This window comes from Bufo gargarizans, unplaced genomic scaffold (genome assembly GCF_014858855.1).
Source record: "Bufo gargarizans isolate SCDJY-AF-19 unplaced genomic scaffold, ASM1485885v1 original_scaffold_2016_pilon, whole genome shotgun sequence".
NCBI classification, from domain to species: domain Eukaryota; kingdom Metazoa; phylum Chordata; class Amphibia; order Anura; family Bufonidae; genus Bufo; species Bufo gargarizans.
Window position 1 is genome coordinate 197,305 of NW_025334604.1, and position 21,672 is coordinate 218,976.

Below are 21,672 nucleotides of genomic sequence, written 5' to 3' on the forward strand. Positions count from 1 at the left end.
CGACCTTGCCCCTGTGGAATAGCGGCGTTGCCTTGCCAGCTGTATCCCGTCTCCACCTGCGATTCCCTGAGCTCGGCAGTGAGAGGATCTACGTCCTCCATCACCACCGGCTGCCAGATGTCCCCCGAGTCCTGCCCGACGAGATTCCCAGTTACCTCCACACATTCTGAGGGCCTGACGTTCTCTCTGTTGGCGCACCAGGTCATAAGGTCCGCATTAGTGCCGCCCGAGGGCAGACGATTGAAGTCTGGGGCACACGCTTTGCTGATGGCGCCTATAGTGGCTGGGGAGGGGGCGGCCATGCAGCTTTCTAAGGCTAGAAAGGAGGAGACTACCGGAGTTCCGGTATGCGGTATAGTCGGGGGGATCGGTCAGGTTTCCTGCAGAAAGCCGGTGTTTATGCCAGGAAGCAGATAAATCCCGTTCTAGCGTGCGGGGCCTCGGCGGTGTCGCCGGATACAGTCATATAATGCCGGTGTTCTGCCCTTCGCGCTGGAACACACTACTGGAATACCGTACCACAGATGTGAACCTAGCGCCACAGAATTTATGACGCCCTGCACTCCAGAATTCTGGCTTCAAAAAGTCGTACCGAGGGCTTCATGACTTTTCCTGCTCATCTGTGCAAAAACTTTTTGAAAACTTTCTCCAGTGCAGGCGTGGCGGGGACAGTGGAGCAACAGCTCAAGACGAACGGGAGGTTCACACTGAGATTTTTGAAGCAGGTTCTCCGGCAAATTTACCTTCAGGTTTTTCAACCAAAGCCAGAAGTGGACTCCATAGGGAGGGCGTTACTTCTCCTGCCTGTTGGATCCACTTCTTGCTTTGGCTGAAAAGCCTGCACAGAAATTTGCCACCAGACCTCCTCCAAAAACCTCCATGTGAACCTGCCCTTGGGGTTAACCTGGTCAGAAACCAACCGCTGAGAACCCACCAGCTTTACCACCAAGCATTGTGCGACTCCCTTCATTTTTTCCTCACTCTTGCTGTCGGTGAATGGTAATATTCTCTGACCCACTAGAGGCAGAAAAATAACACTCGCAGAATAGTGAGTGCAGCTCTGGAGTATAATACAGGATGTAACTCAGGATCAGTACAGGATAAGTAATGTAATGTATGTACACAGTGACTGCACCAGCAGAATAGTGAGTGCAGCTCTGGAGTATAATACAGGATGTAACTCAGGATCAGTACAGGATAAGTAATGTAATGTATACAGGGACTCCACCAGCAGAATAGTGAGTGCAGCTCTGGAGTATAATACAGGATGTAACTCGGGATCAGTACAGGATAAGTAATGTAATGTATGTACACAGTGACTCCACCAGCAGAATAGTGAGTGCAGCTCTGGAGTATAATACAGGATGTAACTCAGGATCAGTACAGGATAAGTAATGTAATGTATGTACACAGTGACTGCACCAGCAGAATAGTGAGTGCAGCTCTGGAGTATAATACAGGATGTAACTCAGGATCAGTACAGGATAAGTAATGTAATGTATGTACACAGTGACTCCACCAGCAGAATAGTGAGTGCAGCTCTGGAGTATAATACAGGATGTAACTCGGGATCAGTACAGGATAAGTAATGTAATGTATGTACACAGTGACTCCACCAGCAGAATAGTGAGTGCAGCTCTGGAGTATAATACAGGATGTAACTCAGGATCAGTACAGGATAAGTAATGTAATGTATGTACACAGTGACTCCACCAGCAGAATAGTGAGTGCAGCTCTGGAGTATAATACAGGATGTAACTCAGGATCAGTGCAGGATAAGTAATGTAATGTATGTACACAGTGACTCCACCAGCAGAATAGTGAGTGCAGCTCTGGATTATAATACAGGATGTAACTCAGGATCAGTACAGGATAAGTAATGTATGTACACAGTGACTCCACCAGCAGAATAGTGAGTGCAGCTCTGGAGTATAATACAGGATGTAACTCAGGATCAGTATAGGATAAGTAATGTATGTACACAGTGACTGCACCAGCAGAATAGTGAGTGCAGCTCTGAAGTATAACACAGGATGTAACTCAGGATAAGTAATGTATGTACACCTTTTTCTGTGGATTCTGGACTGGAGTCAGTAGCGGCTACTGTGTGCAGATATGAAATCTGATGCTATACACATGATGGCGGCGCACGGTTTAGTCCCATTAAGGCCTATGTGCAGCATAGTAAACCAGCAGCAGGGATCCCGTCGCCGTCCTCGGAGCCCTGTGTGCGGTGGAAGAGAAGTGAAGCTGATAGAAGCGCGTTAGTTGTGATAACTGAGGATGTGTCATCTGGAATGAAGCAATTATCACTAATTAGCCGTCATTATTCCGCACGTGCAGGTTTTGCAGCCAGAGTCGGGTGTGGCTCAGGAGGGAAGGTATTTAGGGCGCACGGTCTTCCCTTTTTTCTAATCCTCTCATATTTTTGGTTTTAAAAAAACGTGTTGCAGAAACCGTACGCGTGGCTGTCCCCTAAGGCCAGGCTCACAAGAGACTGAAGATCCAGCAGAAAAGCTGCTGGTTTTTTTTTTTTTTTTTTTCTGCACTTACACAGCAAAGAGCGCACAGGAAAAATGCGGCAGACGCTCGCGTATTGCACGTGTTTTTTGTTGCTGAGAAGCCAGCAGATCCGACCCTCTCCATTGAGAAGGAAAAATCCGCTGTATAAATTGACATGCTGAGGATTTCAGATCCGCAATGCTTCCGCTTTTTTGCGTGTTTTTTTTTTTTTTTTTTTTGTCTGTGTAGATGAGCGTTGTTTTTCACGCCTCACTTCTGCGTTGCGTGAAAATTGCAGAATGTTCTATATCCAGCGTTTTTCTTTGCGCAGCCCTGGCCCCATAGAAGTGAATAGGAGGCTTTTTAGTTTCGATTTTTGGAGCAGAAAACGCATGAAAAACCGTGACAAAAAAACATTGTGTGACGGGCCCCTTAGGGTAGATTTACGTAGAGGCATTTCGGAGAGAAAATGTGCTGCACATCCTGCGCCGCGGTCTCTGCCATCAGTTTCCACGCAGATCCATTCCAGGTTAAAACAAGATTTTAATACTGATGACCCATCCTCATTTCAATGGGGCCGCGAAAGAGGCGGTCAGCACACCGCGTGTTGTGCGCATGCGTAGTTCTGTTCCGCAGCCCAGCAAAAAAAAAAAAATAGAACATGTCCTGTTCTTGTCCGCAATCACGGACAAAAATGGGCATTTTCTATTATGGTTGCGGCCATGTGTGGTCCGCAAATTGCAGAACACACACGGGCCGGTATCCGTGTTTTGTGGATCCGAAAAACGCTGCCGTCGTGTGTATGCACCCGAAGGCTGATTTCACAGGAGTGTACGCACTCCGTGTGCGAGCCTTATTTCCCAGACTGAACGCTCCTCCTGTGTAACAAACTCACGGCATTGGGGCCCATTCAGAAGGCCATAGGAACAGTCCGCTTTGCGGCATGCACGCGGACCCGTTCATTTCTTGTTGCGGCTGTGTGCAGTCAGCAAATTGCAGAACGCACACGGCGGGTATCTGTTTTGCGGCTCCGCAAAAACACTACGGTCATGTGAATGTGCCTTTTAAATATTGAGCGTTCCTCCCCGACCCGGGTTGTACTGACTGCCTTCCGTCAATCCAGTTCAGTACAGCTGAGGTCGGGGAGGAAGGCCCAGCATTATAAATCGTCATAATGCTGAGAGTCCGTATCACAGGAGCAACGTTCAGTCCGGGAGCAGCGGTCAGCAGGATCAACCCCATTAAACCTGCCATACCGTCTAGTGGGGCTGATCTATAGCTGCTTTTAGGTGGGGTTTTTAAAATATGAAAATTGAGGATATTGGTATAGTTCCTAAACTTACGGGGCTTTTCGGGGGTTAACTGTTTCGGCGTATGCCTCCCTGTTATCAGCATTCAGGCGGGATGGGATGTGGCATGTGTTATGGAATTTAGTTGTGCGATTTTTATTATTATTTTATTTATTTTTTCTTCTCAGGGACTTCTATATAGTGACCTGTCCTTACGGGGGATAGAGGGGTAACCAAGGCACCTCCCCCGATCATCTGAGTGGACTGAATTAAAGGGGTTGTTCAGGATTAGAACCACATAACTGCTTTCTTCCTAAAAACAGCGCCACACCTGTCCATGTCTGGTATTGCAGCCCAGCTCCGCTGGAGTCATCGGGACAGAGCCGCCGTAACGCACACAGACTGCTGATGGGGGAAGCACCGTTTTCGGAAGAAGACAACCCCTTTAATCGCCATGCACACAACTGTACCTTTTTTGCGGTCCGAAACGCACAGATGCGATCTGTGTGAAGTCCACATTTCATTTGCGGAACTGTTGTGTTCGTACGCGTTCATATGTCCGTTCCGTAAGTGGATAGAACTTCTTTCCTACACTTGTCCTCAAATGCAGCATGCAACACATACCGCGTCCGTATTTTGAGGATCCGTTATTTGCGGAGAGCAAAACCGATAAATCCATGATGCACACGACCGTAAGCTGGTTGTACGTTTTTGATGCAGGTGAAACACTCGACTCCCATGTATACATGCAGACCGGGCTCGCCTGAGCATGCATGTACTTCTATTAGGGAAGGAGATGAGCCAGTGCCAGGCACCGCCGGGGAGGAGCGGGTCAGGCAATCCTTCTGCCATCCAACGAGAATCAGGGCCCCCATACACATTAGATGGTTGGACGTCCTTTCCAAAATCGGCAGGTTGGTTTGACACTTGTGTAGAGCAGGGATGCGGCCTTCCAGCTGTTGCAAAACTACAACTCCCAGCATGCCTGGGCAGCCTACAGCTATTAGGGCATGCTGGGAGTTGTAGTTTCACCAGCATCCCTGGTGTAGAGTGTATGGCCACCTTATGGGAGGATGTGACCGGAGGCTAAGGAGCAACTGCGCTTTTCAGATCTGGAGGAGAGCTGCTAATGTCTTGCACAGTGAGCATTTGCCGCCTCTTCAGGCACAATAAACGTGGACCAAAGTGTTTCAATTCATTGCCATTTTCAAGATCACCGCTCGCTGTCGGTGAATGGCAACATTCTTGTCTACCTGGACCTTGTACAGGTTGATTCCTCCTCCGAGCGGGGAGTTGTCTACTAAGGGACTTGTGATCAGGGACGTAGCTAAAGGAGTTCAGAGGTAGAAGTCGCCACCGGGCCCAGGAGCCTGAGGGGGCCCGAAGACACCAGTAATATAGAAAGTGCATGCGGAGTGCGGTTTCTATTTTTGCCTCAGGCAGCATGAAGGCTATGTGCTTCCCTGCGCCCGGCCACAAAGCTCCGAGGAAAGAGGGGCCCAAGCTGAACTCTTGCACCAGGGCCCATGAGCCGTCCCATGAGCGTCCCATGAGCGCCTGAACAAGTACATTACCTATCAAAAATTCAGGATGGAGACCCTAAGATTCATAGTTCCTCTGCTCCAGAACAATTCAGTAATGTGCTCGGTCGATCTGACCGACGCCTACTATCATGTCCCGATACATCCCAGCTTTTAGCAGTTCCTAAGGTTCGCGGTCAGAGACCATCTGGGCAGAATTCTCCATTATCAATTCACCTCTCTCCTCTTCAGCATATTCTCAGCCCCTCGAGTTTTTACAAAACTAATGATCGAGGTAGTTGCCTATCTAAGGAAGGAAGGTCTGACAGTTTTTCCATACTTAGACGATTTTCTGATCTCAAACAGTTCTGCTCTTCTGCAGAGAGATCTGAATTTTTTCCGTCAGACCCTAGAGGGATTGGGTTGGTTGATCAACATAGGAAAATCACAGTTAGAACCGACAAAAAAGATCCAGTTCTTAGGGGTTATTCTGGATTCCCAGAGACGGATAACCTGTTTACCTCTAAGCAAGATACAGGATATCCAAAAGAGAATCTCCATCTTCAACTCAAAGATGTTCTACTCCATCAGAGACTCAGTCTCTTGGGGATCCTCACATCCTGCATACCATCCGTTCAGTGGTGTCAGATCAATTTCCGAACCCTGCAGATGTGGATCCTCAGGGTCTGGGACAGAAGGGAATCTTCCCTAGACCAAAGGGTGATCATCCCTCAAAGGATAAAAACCTCCCTCCTTTGGTGGAAAAACAGGCTCAATATCTCCAAGGGGGTGATGTGGTCAAATAATCCCTATGCCCAGATCACCATGGATGCAAGCCAGTACGGTTGGGGAGCGAAGGTCGGAGATGTTTACTACCAAGGAGTCTGTCCAAAATCATTAAGTCTCCAGTCGTCAAATTTTCGAGACTTGATGGCAGTCTGGGAAACTCTAAAGCAAGCCAAAATTAATCTTCAAGGCCATCACGTAAGAGTCCTGTCGGACAATACGCCAGTGATAAGATATTTAAATAATCAGGGAGGCACGGGATCGAGCAGCCTGCTGGATTTGTCGGCAAGGATATTCACCTGGGCAGAAGCGAATGTTCATTCAATGTCTACAATCCACCTAAAGGGGGTCCCTAAATGTGGAAGCAGACTACCTCAGCCGGGCAAAGATAGACCACTCAGAATGGTCCTTAAACGAGGAAGTCTTCCTGTTGATATCGGACAAGTGGGGGAGACCAGCAATGGATCTCTTTGCCACTCGGGTAAACTCAATTGCCAGTTTTTTGTTCCCTAGATCCCAGAGACGGCCCAAGATTTCTGAACGCTTTCTATTTCCGATGGAACAGAGGTCTTCATTATGCGTTCCCTCCTCTTCCGCTAATACCGAGGGTGGCACAGAAAATCATACAGGACAGTACTTCAGTCATACTAGTAACACCCTACTGGCCAAAGAAGAGCTGGTTCCCAATCTTGTGGAACCTTGCCAGCGAGGATCCTTGGATTCTACCAAAGAGACGAGACATCCTTCACCAAGGTCCGATTCTACACCCAGACCCGGACTTCCTCAACCTAGCAGCCTGGATCCTGAGACCCAAATTCTAAAGCATCAGGGACTATCGGATGCAGTAATTTCAACCCTAAAAGCTTCCAGAAAGAAAGTCACCTTTTCAATATACCTGAAGATTTGGAAACTGTTCTGCTCGTGGTCAGGTTCGCCCTCGCCAAATACCTCGGCTCCAAACATCCAAATGATTCTGGACTTTTTACAAAAAGGATTTGACATGGGATTGAGACCATCCACACTCAAGGTCCAGGTATCAGCCCTCAGTTGCTTTTACGACACCGAACTGGCGAACCATAGGTGGATAAGGCGATTCATGAAGGCGATAACGAGGTTACGTCTGACTCTAAGGTCTCGGGTCCCTACCTGGGATTTAAACATTGTCCTTAGGGGACTATCACATCCTCCATTTGAGCCTCTGAGTGACTGCTCTTTGAAACTAAAATCCTACAAAACTGCATTCCTGGTTGCCATCACCTCAGCCAGAAGAATCAGCGAGCTACAAGCACCATCAATTAGAGAACCCTACCTACAGGTCCTGGACGACAGGATAATTCTAAAACTAGATCTGTGTTTTCTACTGAAAGTAGTCTCGAAGTTTCATAAAGACCAGGAGATCACTCTACCTTCATTGTTTAACAACCCATCTAATGATTGGGAATCTACCCTTCATTCACTTGATGTTAGACGGCAGTACTTGATTACTTAGAAACCACAAAAGACTTTAGGAAGTCAGACTGCCTCTTTATCCAGTTTGGAGGAAGAAATAAGGGTCAGAAAGTTTCCAAGTCCTCCATTGCCAGATGGATTAAAGCTACCATTGCTTCTTGTTATTCCTTAAAGAATCTTTCTTGCCCTGATAATATCAGAGCCCACTCTACTAGGGCAATGTCGTCTTCTCAAGCAGAAAGAGCAGGTGTCTCCCTTGAGGAGATCTGTAAGGCAGCCACTTGGTCCAACATCCATACTTTCGCCAAGCATTATAGATTGGACCTTTTTCAAAAAGAATGATATGTCTTTTGGACAAAAAGTCCTTCAGTCTGTCTCTTCCCCCCCCCCCCCCCCCTTAAATTCATATTTGATATACCTCCTTGTATGGCCATCGTGGTGATGCTATGGAAAGCTGGAATTAGTACTTACCGGTAATTCATTTTCCATGAGATCACCACAACGGCCCGTATTCCCCTCCCTGTTCGTTGATATGAAGTAATATCTTCTATTTTTTTTTTTTTTTTTTTTTTCACGTGTGTATCCACCACCCTTTACTCTGGTATTTTGGAAGCACTGGTGTTTGGTGGTGGGAGGGGGGTATTTAAACCTTTCACTGCTTCCTGCCCCTACAGAGGTCAGGGGTCAATCTCCTTGTATGGCCGTCGTGGTGATCTCATGGAAAATGAATTACCGGTAAGTACTAATTCCGGCTTTTTTATATATTATTATTTTTTTTTTTTTTTGAATTATTAAAATTTTAATTTTACTGTCATTTTTAGTCCCCTATGGGGGGAATTTCACACTAGCGTTTTTCTTTTCCGGCACCGAGTTTCGTCATAAGGGCTCAATATCGGAACTGATCAGTTTTATCCCCATGCATTCTGAATGGAGAGTGATCCGTTCAGGATGTCTTCAGTTCAGTCACTGAGCGGTGTTTTGGACGGAGGAACTACCGCAGCATGCTGCTATATTATCTCCATCCAAAATTCCGGATCAGTTCGCGGCATTAATTTACATTGAAATGTATTAGTGCCGGATCCGTGGGTAAAAATGTGAAATAAATAAAATATAACTGATCCGTTTCTCCGGAAGACATACGGAGAGATGGATCCATTCTTGCAATGCGTCTGTAAGACGGATCCGTCTACAAATGCTGTCCGTTTGCATGCAGATTGCCAGATCACTTTGCCGCAAGTGTGAAAGTCTCCTTAGGCAACTGGTACATGTGATCTTCTGATCTCTTGTCCCATAGACTGTAATGGAATATTTGCAGTCTATGGGATTTTCACTAGCCCTTTCCAGGCAGCTCGCTGGGACAGCCTGGGAGCTTTCACAAGGCCCCTGGTTGCCATAACAACCCATCCGAGCTCCGAAATTTCACCGGGGGGGGGGCTCCGGTTGAAGGGTTGCCCTCTAACTACTCGGATGCCACGGGTCTATCGACCACAGCATCTGAGGGGTTAAAGTTACCAAGATCGGACTTCAGCTGCGTATGAAGCAGGATCGGCTGATGAGCATGCCCCACTATTACCTCAGGCATCGCAAATAATTTAAAGAGTTGTCCTATGAATGACATCTCCTCCAGGAGAAGTGTCTGATCAGTGGAGGTCTGATCGCTGGGGGTCCTGTGCTCCTCTTAGTGGAGCGCACTCTGCTCTATGGGACGGTGGAGCAGAAGTGGACATGCGCCAGCCTTGGACCCTCGCTCTGGCGATCCGCCGGAGTCCTAGTAGTTTGAGCTTTTGTCGGACCCTTCCCCCAACCTACTGGTCTGCAGCTCAGGAACTCGGCATTACTGGAAGGGCCAGCGTCTATTTATCCAGCTCTTAGATGCATTCCTCCAGCTCTTAAAATGCACCCCCCCCCCCCCATTAATATTCATCTATAGCCAGGAGACCCGGAGCTAATGCGGAAGCGGCGTCCTCATACCTCCCGCGAGCTGTAACCCGTGAGTGGAGAGAGTGACCGCAGCTCATGCATTAAAAATGAAGCCCCCCCCTCATTAGGGCCAGCAACGGCTATCCAGGTCAGCGCCTATTACAGCCCATTGCTGATAATAAGATTTCCGGCAGATGCTGGCGGAGGGATAATGAGGCCGCCGCGGAGCTGATATCATTCCCCCCCCCCCCCCCCCAACGATCCTTTCTGGCAAAGCATCATTTTCAGTAAATCTCAAAAATCTCCCAGACACATCTGTTCATTAACCATTTAACGGACAGGTAAGGCCTAATTGACATTTCCATGTCCATTTCGTCTGTTTTTTTTTCTGTCCGTGTGGCGTCCATGGAGCCCAAAACTCTTCAGCCAGCCACATCGGTGATAATTGCTTTTGCCGTTGCTCACAAACATTTTACCCAAATTGCTGCAGCTCCAGCGCGTTGCATCATCCTGTGCACTGATTCACTCAATATGTAGTCGGCTGCGTTCACAATCCTGCAGGCTTCAGAGCTGAACTCTCCCTGCTTGTTCAGGGTCCGCGCAGAACTTTTTCTGCTAGCTTGCATTCTGCGACGCGTCTTCTTTTTCACCAGGCACATAATATTGTGATCTTACGCGCGAAGGACGAATGGTATGTTCACACGAGGCAGGTTAATAGTAATGTGGACGAGATTTTATTGAATTTCATCCACTCCCCCACTTGCGACGAAAGATGTGCCCGGAAAGCGGCTCGCAGGGCATGCTGCAGATTTGCAGCTTGTACGTTTTATGTTACGAGTTTTCATCCTTTGCAGTGCATGGAGGGAACGCCCCTGGAGAATCCACAGCACGCTCTGTAACGGATCCACAGGGAGCTCACACGGGTCGGTTGGCTTTTTGGGTCCGCTCCTGGTTTGGACTAGCAACATCAAAAAACCTGAACGCGTGGCCATAGCCTAAGACCTTGTCTGGTGCTAAACGGCTAGGTTGCCTCCGTCACGTTAACCGCACCACGATTGGGCAATCAAAATAGACGCAAGACCCCGTTTTGCACATTTTTTAATTGCCGTTCTCTCCCTTTTGGGAGTGTTGGTGGCCAGTCTTTATAAGTGACCCTCAATCATTCTCTGTGGCAGGGATGCCCAACCTGTGGCCTTCCGGCTGTTGAAAAACTACAACTCCCTGCATTCTTGGACAGCTTACAGCTATTAGGGCATGCTGGGAATTGTAGTTTTGCAACAGCTGGAGGGCAGCAGGTTGAGCATCCCTGCAGCGATCGTCCATCCCCATACATCGGAGGAGAAGCTCTCATCTCCTCTTACAATCGGGAATGTTTGGTTTGTTCCGATAATTGCCTGAAACATTGGTCTGTGCAAAAGGACCTTTAGTCATGGAAGCCCAAAGAGCCTTGTACTTTACCGTCCAGGGGCGTCCCATGGTAGAACGTCAGTGTGCAGTAGCTGACTGCACATGGAGGCGATACCGATGTGCTGGTAGCATGCATGCCGCACCTGATATTACATCCTCCACTCTCCCTCATATTAAAATAACCTGGAGCTCCATGTGCCGGGGAGCCATATGCAACACCCGAGGCTTCTGGATGAGCCTCCTGCGTCTTAATTGGAGCGCAAAGGTAGCAGAAGGTGACTGCTCGAATCCAATTCTACACGGCGAGATTACATTACTTTGCAGTCTCCAGCTGTGGGCGGCGGAGGGGGGGATACATAAACTGCTAATGTCCATATTGGTCACCACCCAGCTTTTCCTTACTCGGATGCATCTTAGAAGTGGCTGTAGGGTCTGCGCGTTCCTTAGAAGAGAACCTATGTATGCGTGTAGCGCATATTATTAAACCTGCCCGGCAGCTGTGGGGTCGACAGTCCAGGCTTTTCACGTGGACGGATCTGCATAAATATGTAACCAGCCTCGTCTTATGGCGCGCCAGCGGAGAAGGCTCCAAGACGTCTTGAGAACATCTGTGTGGACTCTTCTCGCACATGTCGTCAGTGCAGGAGATATTTGCTGAACAGAGAGGGAAGATCAAGGCCTTGGATTTTGCAAAAAGTCGTAAATCGTGCATAAAAAAAACAAACAAACCTTTCACAGTTCATAGATTGAATGTTTCTGTTCACTGACAGCCAGTAATATCTGTGCTATTTCATTGCCTCAGGTGTGACACTTTTCTCTTTTGTAGTTGTCATAGCCTCTTACATCAACCATTGCGCAACTTATCCGGATAGATTTCACAGCAGCCCAGACCCCGTCCCTGCAGAGGAGACACACAGTGAGCACATCCCTGGACAGAAGTGATTTGCTCATTGACTAAGGACCTCCTGGGAGTTGTCCTCTCCTGTACTTGGTTAAATTAAAGGATCGTCTCATTCAGAAACCCTGCTAAGGGTACTTTCACATTAGCGGCAGGGGAGTCTGGCAGGCTGTTCTGGCGGGTGAACAGCCTGTTGGATCTGTCCTGACGCTAGTTGACGTGTGCCCTTGGACTGCCGCTCCGTCCCCATTGACTGTAATGGGGCGGAGTTCCGGTGGCGGCACGGTGAGAGGCAGCCGGACATACATAATACAGACAATTGCACTAAGCATGACCAAGACGAGTTACAAACTGGTACAGAAGGAGAGAGGGCCCTGCCTGTGAGGGCTTACAATCTACATGGTATGGGAGAAGGACACAGTAGGTGCCGGTGATCTTGGTCATGGCGGTATAGAGGCAGCAGGGTCACTGGTTGTAGGCTTGTCTGAAGAGGTGGGTTTTCTTTTGAAGGATTCCACTGTAGGGGAGAGTCTGATATGTTGGGGTAGCGAGTTCCAGAGTATGGGGGATGCACAGGAGAAATCCTGGAGTCGATTGTGGGAAGAGGTGATGAGGAGAGAAGGAGGTCTTGTGAGGATCGGAGAGTGCGTGTGGGGGTGTATGGGGAAAGTAGCTCAGAGATGTAGGGAGGGGACAGGTTATGGACGGCCTTGTATGTGTTTGTTAGTACTTTGAAGTGAATTCGTTGGGCAACGGGGAGCCAGTGAAGGGATGGGCAGAGGGGAGAGGCAGAGGAGTAATTGGGTGAGAGGTGAATTAGTCGGGCAGCAGAGTGGAGGATAGATTGGAGGGGCGCGCGAGTGCTAGATGGAAGACAACAGAGGAGGATGTTGCAGGAAGTTGAGGAAAGCGCAGATGCGGGATATGTTTTTTTGAGTTGGAGGCGACAGTTGGTGGAAAGGGCTTGGATATGCGGTCTGAAGGAGAGGGCAGAATCCAAGGCAGCGGACTTGGTTGACCGGGGAGAGTGTGCAGCCAATGATCGTGATAGATAGGTCTGTTGGGTGGGTTGAGCTGTTAAAGAGGACCTCTCCTGACATGACTCTTTTAATAGCAACATGCATTCCCCATGTACTAACAATTCTGGAGCATCTAGTCTTATGGCTCTATGTTTTGCCATTCTTTTATTATTTGCACTAGAAGTTATGAATGAATTGCTAGCAGTCTGCAGTAAGGGTACAGAGGGGTGGTAACCAGTTGGGGGGGGGATCGGCACAGTCTGAAAATGGTAGCACTGATTGGATAGTCGGTCTGTGCAGGTACACACCCCCAACTGGTTACCTCCCCTCTGTGCCCTTACTGCAGACTGCTAGAGATTCATTCATAACTTCTAGGGGAAATAAAGGAATGGCAAAACATAGAGCCGTAAGAATAGATGCTCCAGAATTGTTAGTGCATGGGGAATGCATGGAGCTATTAAAATAGGCATGTCAGGAGTGGTGAAAGATCCTCTAAGTTTTAGAAAGTGAGAGGCGAAGGATGATATGGAAGATGGGCATTGTGGGAGTCTGGATAATAAGGTGGTGATGTTTGGACCAGAGGGGTAGATTTGTGTGTCGTCGGCATAAAAGTGATACTGAAAGCCATAGGACTCAGCTGTCCCAGGCCAAAAGTGTAGCTAGAGAAAAGCAGGAGTCCTAGAACAGAGCCTTAAGGGACACCAACAGAGAGGGAATGAGACGACAACGAGGAGGTGGTGTGAGAGTGGGAGACGCTAAACCTACGGTCTGAGAGGTATGATGTGATCAGGAGAAGGCCAGGTCAGTGATGCCAAGAGATGAGTTTGACACTGTCGACCACTTCGTTCTGTTACAAAGGCAGAGGACCGGTCAAGGAGGACAGAGTAATGTTTTTTGGTTTTGGCTGTTAGTAGGCCATTGATGACTTTGGTGAAGGCAGTCTCAGTTGAGTGGTGGGGTCGGAAGCCAGATTGTAGACTGTCAAAGAGGGAGCAGGAGTAGACATGAGAGGACTGTTCAGAATGGACATGTTGCTCGCTCAAGTAGCTTTGACGCATACGGAAGAAGTAATATGGGGCGATAACAGGACAAAGAAGATGGGTTAAGTGAAGGCTTTTTGAGGATGGGTGTAATGGTAGCATGTTTAAAAGCAGAGACGCCAGAGGTTAGCGATAGGTTGAAGAGATGGGTTAGGGCTGGGATAAACACTGTGGTGAGGTTGGGGATGAGGTGGGAGGGGATTGGGTCAAGTGCACAGGTGGTGAGATGTGATCTGGAGAGTAGGGAGGAGAGTTTCTTCTGTAATGGTGGAGAAGCAGGTTTTGGGAGAAGAGGACCGAGCAGTTGTGTGGAGGGTCTGTGTGGACTGTGCACTGAAGCTTTCTCTGATGTTGACTATCTTTTGTTTGACGTATTTGGCAAAGTCCTCAGCAGAGATGAGAGGAGAGGGTGGGGGCGCTGGGGGACGGAGAAGGGAGTTAAAGGGAACCTGTCACAGGAATTTTATTTTGGGCATAGAGCTGAGTACATGGGTTTCTAGATGGCCGCTAGCACATCCGCAATACCCAGTCCCCATAGCTCTGTGTGCTTTTATTATGTAAAAAAACAGATTTGATACATATGCAAATTAACATAAGAGTCAGATCTTACTTGTGTGACCAGAGAAGTCATATTTTCAAGCTCTGACTCATCTCAGGTAATTTGCATATGTATCAAATCTTTTTTTTTTTTTTTACACAATAAAAGCACACAGAGCTATGGGGACTGGGTATTGCGGATGTGCTAGTGGCCATCTAGCAACCCATGTCCTCAGCTCTATACACAAAATCCTGGTGACAGGTTCCCTTTAAATGTTAAAAAGTTATTTAGGGCTGTGGGAGACAGGGAAGATGGAGATGAGAAGTCGCCTGTTTTGCATCAGCGAGTGAGGATTTGAATATGGGGAGGGATGGCTGATATGTGGTGAAGTGATCCTTAGAATGGGATTTCTTCTATCGCCGCTCAGCAGCCCTGGAAGCTGGTCTGAATTGGTCAGGTTGGTGCCAGGGTTGTCTGTAGATTTTTCGGGTTTTGTTGTGTGTGAGGGAACAACAATGTCCAGAGCTGTACTTGGTATGGTGTAGTGTTACACAGTTAAATAGCGGTCTGCCAATCTGGGGGGAGCGGTATTATATTAGGACAGCTAATTGTTTTCTGAGGGAAGTGATCAATGCTTTCATCCCCTGTAGTAAATATGCAGCAGTGAAGTGACTGCTTGGTGCTTGCTTCTGAAGAAGGGGGCCACCTTTAAGAACTAAAAATGATGTCCATAGGAGATAATCAGTTTATAATAAGAATTCAGGAATATAAATATTGTAATACAGCCTCCTATGTACAAGAATATAACTACTATAATACTGCTCCTATGTACAAGAATATAACTACTATAATACTGCTCCTATGTACAAGAATATAACTACTATAATACTGCCTCCTATGTACAAGAATATAACTACTAAAATACTGCTCCTATGTACAAGAATATATCTACTATAATACTGCCTCCTATGTACAAGTATATAACTACTATAATACTGCTCCTATGTACAAGAATATAACTACTATAATACTGCTCCTATGTACAAGAATATAACTACTATAATACTGCTCCTATGTACAAGAATATAACTACTATAATACTGCTCCTATGTACAAGAATATAACTACTATAATACTGCTCCTATGTACAAGAATATAACTACTATAATACTGCTCCTATGTACAAGAATATAACTACTATAATACTGCCTCCTATATACAAGAATATAACTACTATAATACTGCTCCTATGTACAAGGATATAACTACTATTATACTGCTCCTATATACAAGAATATAACTACTATAATACTGCTCCTATGTACAGGAATATAACTACTATAATGCTGCTTCCTATGTACAAGAATATAACTACTATAATACTGCCTCCTATATACAAGAATATAACTACTATAATACTGCCTCCTATGTACAAGAATATAACTACTATAATACTGCTCATATGTACAAGAATATAACTACTATAATACTGCTCCTATGTACAAGGATATAACTACTATAATGCTGCCCGCTATGTGTACTCAGTGGCTATAGTGCGGTTACAGTAGCAGTGTGCATCCTCTGTGCAGTGATTTCCTCCCTGGTACAGATCACAGATAAGGCGGTGAGTTTCCTCTGGTTGCAGCACGTTCGGGCGGTGATGACATCTGGCTGCTGACACTTTCTCTCTAGCAGTGTTTCTTCTCCGCCATGAACATTTCAGAGGGTTTACACGGGCAGAATGAGCAGCTGATTGTCAGGAAGGAAGCGTCCTTCCCGACAGTCCTCTGCTCGTCCAGTGGAGGAGACCTCTGCATTTACTGTACATACTGGGATCGCTATAGCGCCCTCATACAGAATCATTGTTTCTGGGCAGCAGTTCGCTGGTTAGACCACACGATCTGCTGTCCAGAAACCATGATCGGTGGTGCCTGCACGAAGGACGGGGTCACCCAATAAACGAGCGTTTTGCTCCTTGATCTGGTGACCTTTGTCTGTGGGACATTCTGACGACCAGATTATCTGTCTTTGAGGCCCATCTGTAGAGCGGATCCGCTGCTGCGCCATTCCTTCTATTATAAATAGAAAGCGTAACGCTAGTGTGAACAGAGCCTTAGAGGGGAGCTCCTCGGTGCACAAGCGCTCATGTCTGACCATTATCCTGGGGAAGGCACCTGCACCGTATAGTATACTACCGCCCCTTAGAGCACATGTAGTACCCAGCTGTGCGTCAGTGCTCTCCATACTGTTTCTTAAAGAGGTTTTCCAAGTGAACATCACAAGGCCGAGGGTAAGCTGTGAGAAGGTCACTGTGCCTCTGCTAACGCCAGTGCCTTCTCAAACAGCTGATTGGTGGCAGTCCCGGGTGACGGACCCCCACTGATCATACTGTTGATCTATTCAAAGGATAGGTTATCAGTAAAAAAAAAAAAAAAAACTCTTGGAAAAGCCCTTTAAGAAGGCAGGGAAACTGGCTCATGGGCAATTGTCGGGAACCCTTTTTTTTTTTTTTTTTTTTTTTTTTTTTTTTTTTTTTTTTTTTGCCCACGTGTCTGTCATATCTCTCGGACCGATGCATCTCCCCTGACCTGACTGCACCATAGTGATTTATGATGGTCAGTTCTGATCTGATCGCGGGTCTCCCGCCATAAGATGGGCACTACCGGATCGTAAATCGCGGTGATGCGGTCAGCTTGGGTCAGGGAAGTCACGTTGGACGGAGCACAGTGATTAATGATCCGGTAGTGCGGATTAAAAAAAAGTGGAGTGGATATAAATAAAAAAAGACTGCCCCATATAGTTTTTTTTTTTTTTTTTTTTTTTTTTTAGATGAACCTGATCGTTCCTGCTGATTGCCTGTTTAGTTGGCTAATGTAAAAAAAAAAAAAGACCTTAACCCCCAGTGATCGCCAGAGTAAGTCTCTTCTGCCTTCACGGTTTCCCTGCAGCGGCCACTACAGGACAAATACAGTATTACATGCCAGCTATTTAAATTAATGTCTGAGCCTGCTAAATTGCGAGAGGCTCTGGGAGCCCCCTTAAATATGCCGCCCACGCCCTGTATGACTGTATTCTTACAGTGAGCCTGCTTATCTTGTACAGGTTATATGTTACTTATTTTATGGTCAGGGAGCAGTTATCGAATACACTGCCTCCCCCGTCCAGATTTCCCCTGACTTTAATACATTGTAGCTCCAATCCATCAAGACCGGAGTGTGCTGCGCCGATCCTGATGGGCCCTGTGCCGCCGTGCACCAGATATACTCTAGCTCGTAGCTGGTGTAGGATTCGGTTATCATTTGCTCCTGTTTGAGAGACTGAGACTGTAATGCAGGATAAATGTATGATCACTGGGGGTCCCAGGTGTCAGACCCCCACCGATCACACGACCATGGGGTCCCCCGTCTCCGCTGTGTGAATGGAGCCGTTCTGAGTGTGTGTCCAGCACTCCATTCACTTCTGCGGGACTGACGGCGCCGGCCTCTGAAGTCGCACAGAGCGTAAATGGAGCGGCGATCATGGCTGCGCACTACAGCTCCATTCACACAGGGGACCCCACTTTATCACATCTTCCTCACCGTTCCCGTGGACAGGTGAGAAGTGATGGTCGTGGACCAGCCCTATAGGCAAATGGGATCCATTGGGAAGCTGCGGGCCACACCCTTTCTTTTTTTATTTTTTTGCTAACTCCGCCCACTTCTGTCTTTTTCATACCTGGCGAGAGCAGCCCCCCCTTTGGCACACGCTTTTATCTGCGGCTTTAGGATGGCGTGAACTGATACATTTCTCACATTGGGTTTGGGTCGGGGGCATGCTCTGGGTATGGCGGATTTTTGCAGAAAATAAAACCTGTACAAAAGTAACAAGATAAAAACACAACACGAAAAAAAAAGGTCCAAGCCTTTAAAGCCTAAATAGGAAGGAAGGAGAAAAAAAAAATCTGTTGCCCATTACGCGGGTTGCGGATTTCACCATACTGGTTTTCCGCACAGATTTTTTGAGTAGATGAGAAAAAAAATAATCTTCATCGGGTTGGGTTCTCCGCCTGTATCCGCCAGGTGCGAATACACCCGCAGGGAATGTTTTCTTGCTTGTGCTCTGGAGATAAATTCTCGGAGGTGGAATTCTAATGACGACATGCAGATCCGTCCTGCAGAGCGGCACGCTGAGCCTCGCTCCTCACCAGCTTCTCCCTCTGGTCTGGTGTGGAGAACGTTAAAGGGGTATTCCCCATCACGGACAATGGGGGCACATCGCTAGGATATGCCCCCATTGTCTGATAGGTGCGGGTCCCGAGAACGGAACAGAGAGAGGTGGCGGAGCGCTGGCTCGGCTATTTCTGTCAGCCCCATAGAAACGAATGGGAGCGGTGGCCGCACCAGCGCGGTGCGCTCCCATTCACTTGTATGAAGGAGCGATTGGCGGTGGCCGGACCCCGGAAAACCTGCTCTCCCTGTTCTCGGACCCGCACTTATCAGACAATAGGGGCATATCCTAATGCTATGCCCCCATTGGCTGTGATGGGAATACCCCTTTAAGGCCTCATGCACACGACCATATTTCTGGTCCGTGTCCGATCCGCATTTTATGCGGATTGCACACTGATCCATTCCATTTCAATGAATCTGCTTCCCTGCGGCCAGGCCGCAAATTATAGAGCTGAAGTCTGGGTCTCGCTCCCCTTTTCTGAAGGTCACGTCCCCACCTATCCCTTGGTTGGACTTGATGGACTTTGTGTGCTTGATATGATCTCGATCCTTATGCCCTTTAAGAAGCTGTGAGGTGTGAAATGCGTTAGCCGGGCTCCTTCTTTGTACTTGGACTGCTTTCTTTGCCTCTTCACTGCCAGAGTTTGCTTTTGTTCTTCGACTCCCTCCCCTCTCCCTTAATTCATGGGACTAGTTGTCTAATTGCTGAGAGCAGCGGCAGCAGCAGCACTCCACCTCCTCCTCCTCCACCTCCTCCTCCTGCTCTTGTTCTGAGCTTCATTTGGTAACGAGTGCCACAAGCTCAGCTAGCAGGAGGGAGCCGGCCGTGTGGAGGCTGCAGTCCACACCGCTTCAGGTGATTCTGGGCGTCCGTCTCCCCCCTCCTGCTCAGAACGCGTCGGGCTGTCGTGACCACCATCTAACGGGCATTCATGTTTTTTATCTTTTGCAGGAGCCAACGTCTGAACATGTTCCTCTGCCGATGCTACCCAGGATCCCGGTGAAACGGCAGCTGTCTCCAAAGAAAGGAACGCAGCTCATGTGCCTTACCTCCCCCCGACTGTGCATTATATATTTTTTACAATCTTAAGAAGTTTTCTGCAGAGTCTTCTCCTCCGCTCCGCCGTGTTGAATTCCTTTTTGAAGCTTTCCCGTCTCGGCGTGATGCAGCCTGCGGAGAAGAGATGACACATCTTGTTATCCTACTGGATCCGAAGACGAGTAGAAACTTGCCGCTATCTGAACCTTAACGTGCAGGAGACACGTGGAGGTTGATTTTAATTTTTGTTTTTTTTCCACTTCTCTAAAAACCATGGCCATCGCCAAAGGCAGGTACTTGCTGGTGTTCCTCTGCGTCCAGCTGGTGGTTATGGCCCTGCTGTACAGAGAAGGTTACCGTAGGCGGGTGGCCTATTTTTTTGGTATATTATATAAGAATGGACCCCACTCTCTAGCGCTCCTGAACCCCCAGAACCTCTCATTGCCGGGGGACGTTTACGGCAATCTCAGTTTGATAGCCAAGCCGCCCGTGCGAGAAGATCGGCTGCCCTACTGCCCCGAGACTTCTCCTTTCATAGGTAAGTGGTCAACCGGCCAACGTATCACTTCTGAGACAGAATTCCGTGTCAGTGTTATAGGGGCGCGGGTAGCCCTCACTAGCGGTCGCATCGTGAGGCCCTCCCCGAACGCTTCGTAATAAGCTGAGGGATAGCACTGAGTTACATACAGCATGTGCTATCTCCTCAGACGTTGGAGGTTCCATCTGTAGTGATCCTACCTGTGCTGTCCATTGTAGCAAACAGGCGGGAGATTTGTGCTGATGATGTAGCAAACTCGCCGCTTCACTGTGGTCTTGTCTGTATCGAGAGGTTAAAGTGGTGGTCTTATCTGGACATATAATGGCAGATCTTCGAGCAGGCTATAATTTCCGATAGGTGCAGGTTCCACCTCTGGGACCCACTCCCGCGGCTTCCTCTCCATTCTCAAAGGCGCAAGTTCTTGAGATAGATAGGGGAGAGCCCCAAAACTTGGACCGACTCCTATCGGACATTTATGGCGTATCCTATCCTAGGGGGTCAACACCCTCTGACAACACCGCTCCCAGCATACTCCCTTCACTTCTATTGTTGTTCCAAGAACAGTTAAGCAAGTGTGCCTGCTGGGAGTCGTAGTTTCACCACAGTTGGAGCCCCGAAAGTTGCTATATGATAAATATTCAGAACCGCAACCCTTTTTTTAAATGTGTTGAACTAATACTTTTCACAGCTGAATGTTTGTTACTATTGTAGACCATAAAAAAAACTGGGCTCTACGCTAATACATTGTAGCAGAGCATCAGAAGAAGTGAGAGATGTGTAGACCTCCCAGAAGATTGTGGACACCAGAAACTATTGTCACAAACCCTCAGCTGTGAGAAGTGTGACGTCAGCATCTGGCCAGGAACAATAATTTTTCTCCATTACTGACAGCAAGCGGAATTCGGAGAGGAACCGAATCACAACGTCTGTTTTGAAATTTGCAAAACGTTTCTTTTATACAACAATTTAATCTTTGGATGTTTCTGAAATATGAAAATGTGGGAGAAAATATAAAATATATTTTCAGTTCGTTTTGCAGGGCAAACTGGGCTCCTGCATAGGGCTGCGCTGTTCAGGGGCAGCAGTGAAATAGGGGGAGGGGATGGATCTGTCCTGGCTTTGCTGCTCATTCAGTACACCTGTTCACACCTGAGGCCAATTCATCAGTTTTTGTTGCATTTTATTTTCTAAGTCACAAAAAAATGAGTAAAGCCATTGGCGTCAAATAAACGCCCCATGTTAAGCCACGCCCCCGAAACTACGCTTTTTTTTTAAAACTCCCATAAACTTGGCCAGTGTCTTTTGTTGGGAAAGTTGCCCAAACTAGATAAGACCCATACTTTAAACTTTACTAACGTTATTTATTGGTCACAGAAACCGCAGTAAGAAAGAATACTACAAACGTAAAATACCAGAACTGTTCTCGCCTACTAAAAAGCAACGAAAGCTACAGATCGTTCCGCAAAAAAAAAAACGCCCTCAAACAGTTACAGAAACCTAAAAATTGCCGGGTCTTGTA

At 47.5% G+C, this 21,672-nt stretch overlaps 1 protein-coding gene across 2 annotated transcripts in view; it reads left to right on the forward strand.

Moving 5' to 3' along the window:
* Positions 1-21,672, forward strand: part of LOC122923865 (beta-1,4-galactosyltransferase 3-like) — a 59,392-nt gene that overhangs the window by 11,800 nt on the left and 25,920 nt on the right. Inside the window, exons 1-2 of one of the 2 annotated variants that reach the window (XM_044274706.1) lie at positions 19,294-19,432; positions 19,529-20,153. In XM_044274706.1, the coding sequence (XP_044130641.1) occupies positions 19,889-20,153 (265 nt within the window). In that variant the 5' untranslated portion in view covers positions 19,294-19,432; positions 19,529-19,888. Of the gene's footprint in view, positions 1-19,293; positions 19,433-19,528; positions 20,154-21,672 lie in introns of those variants that run through there. The other variant, XM_044274704.1, reaches the window with a different exon arrangement.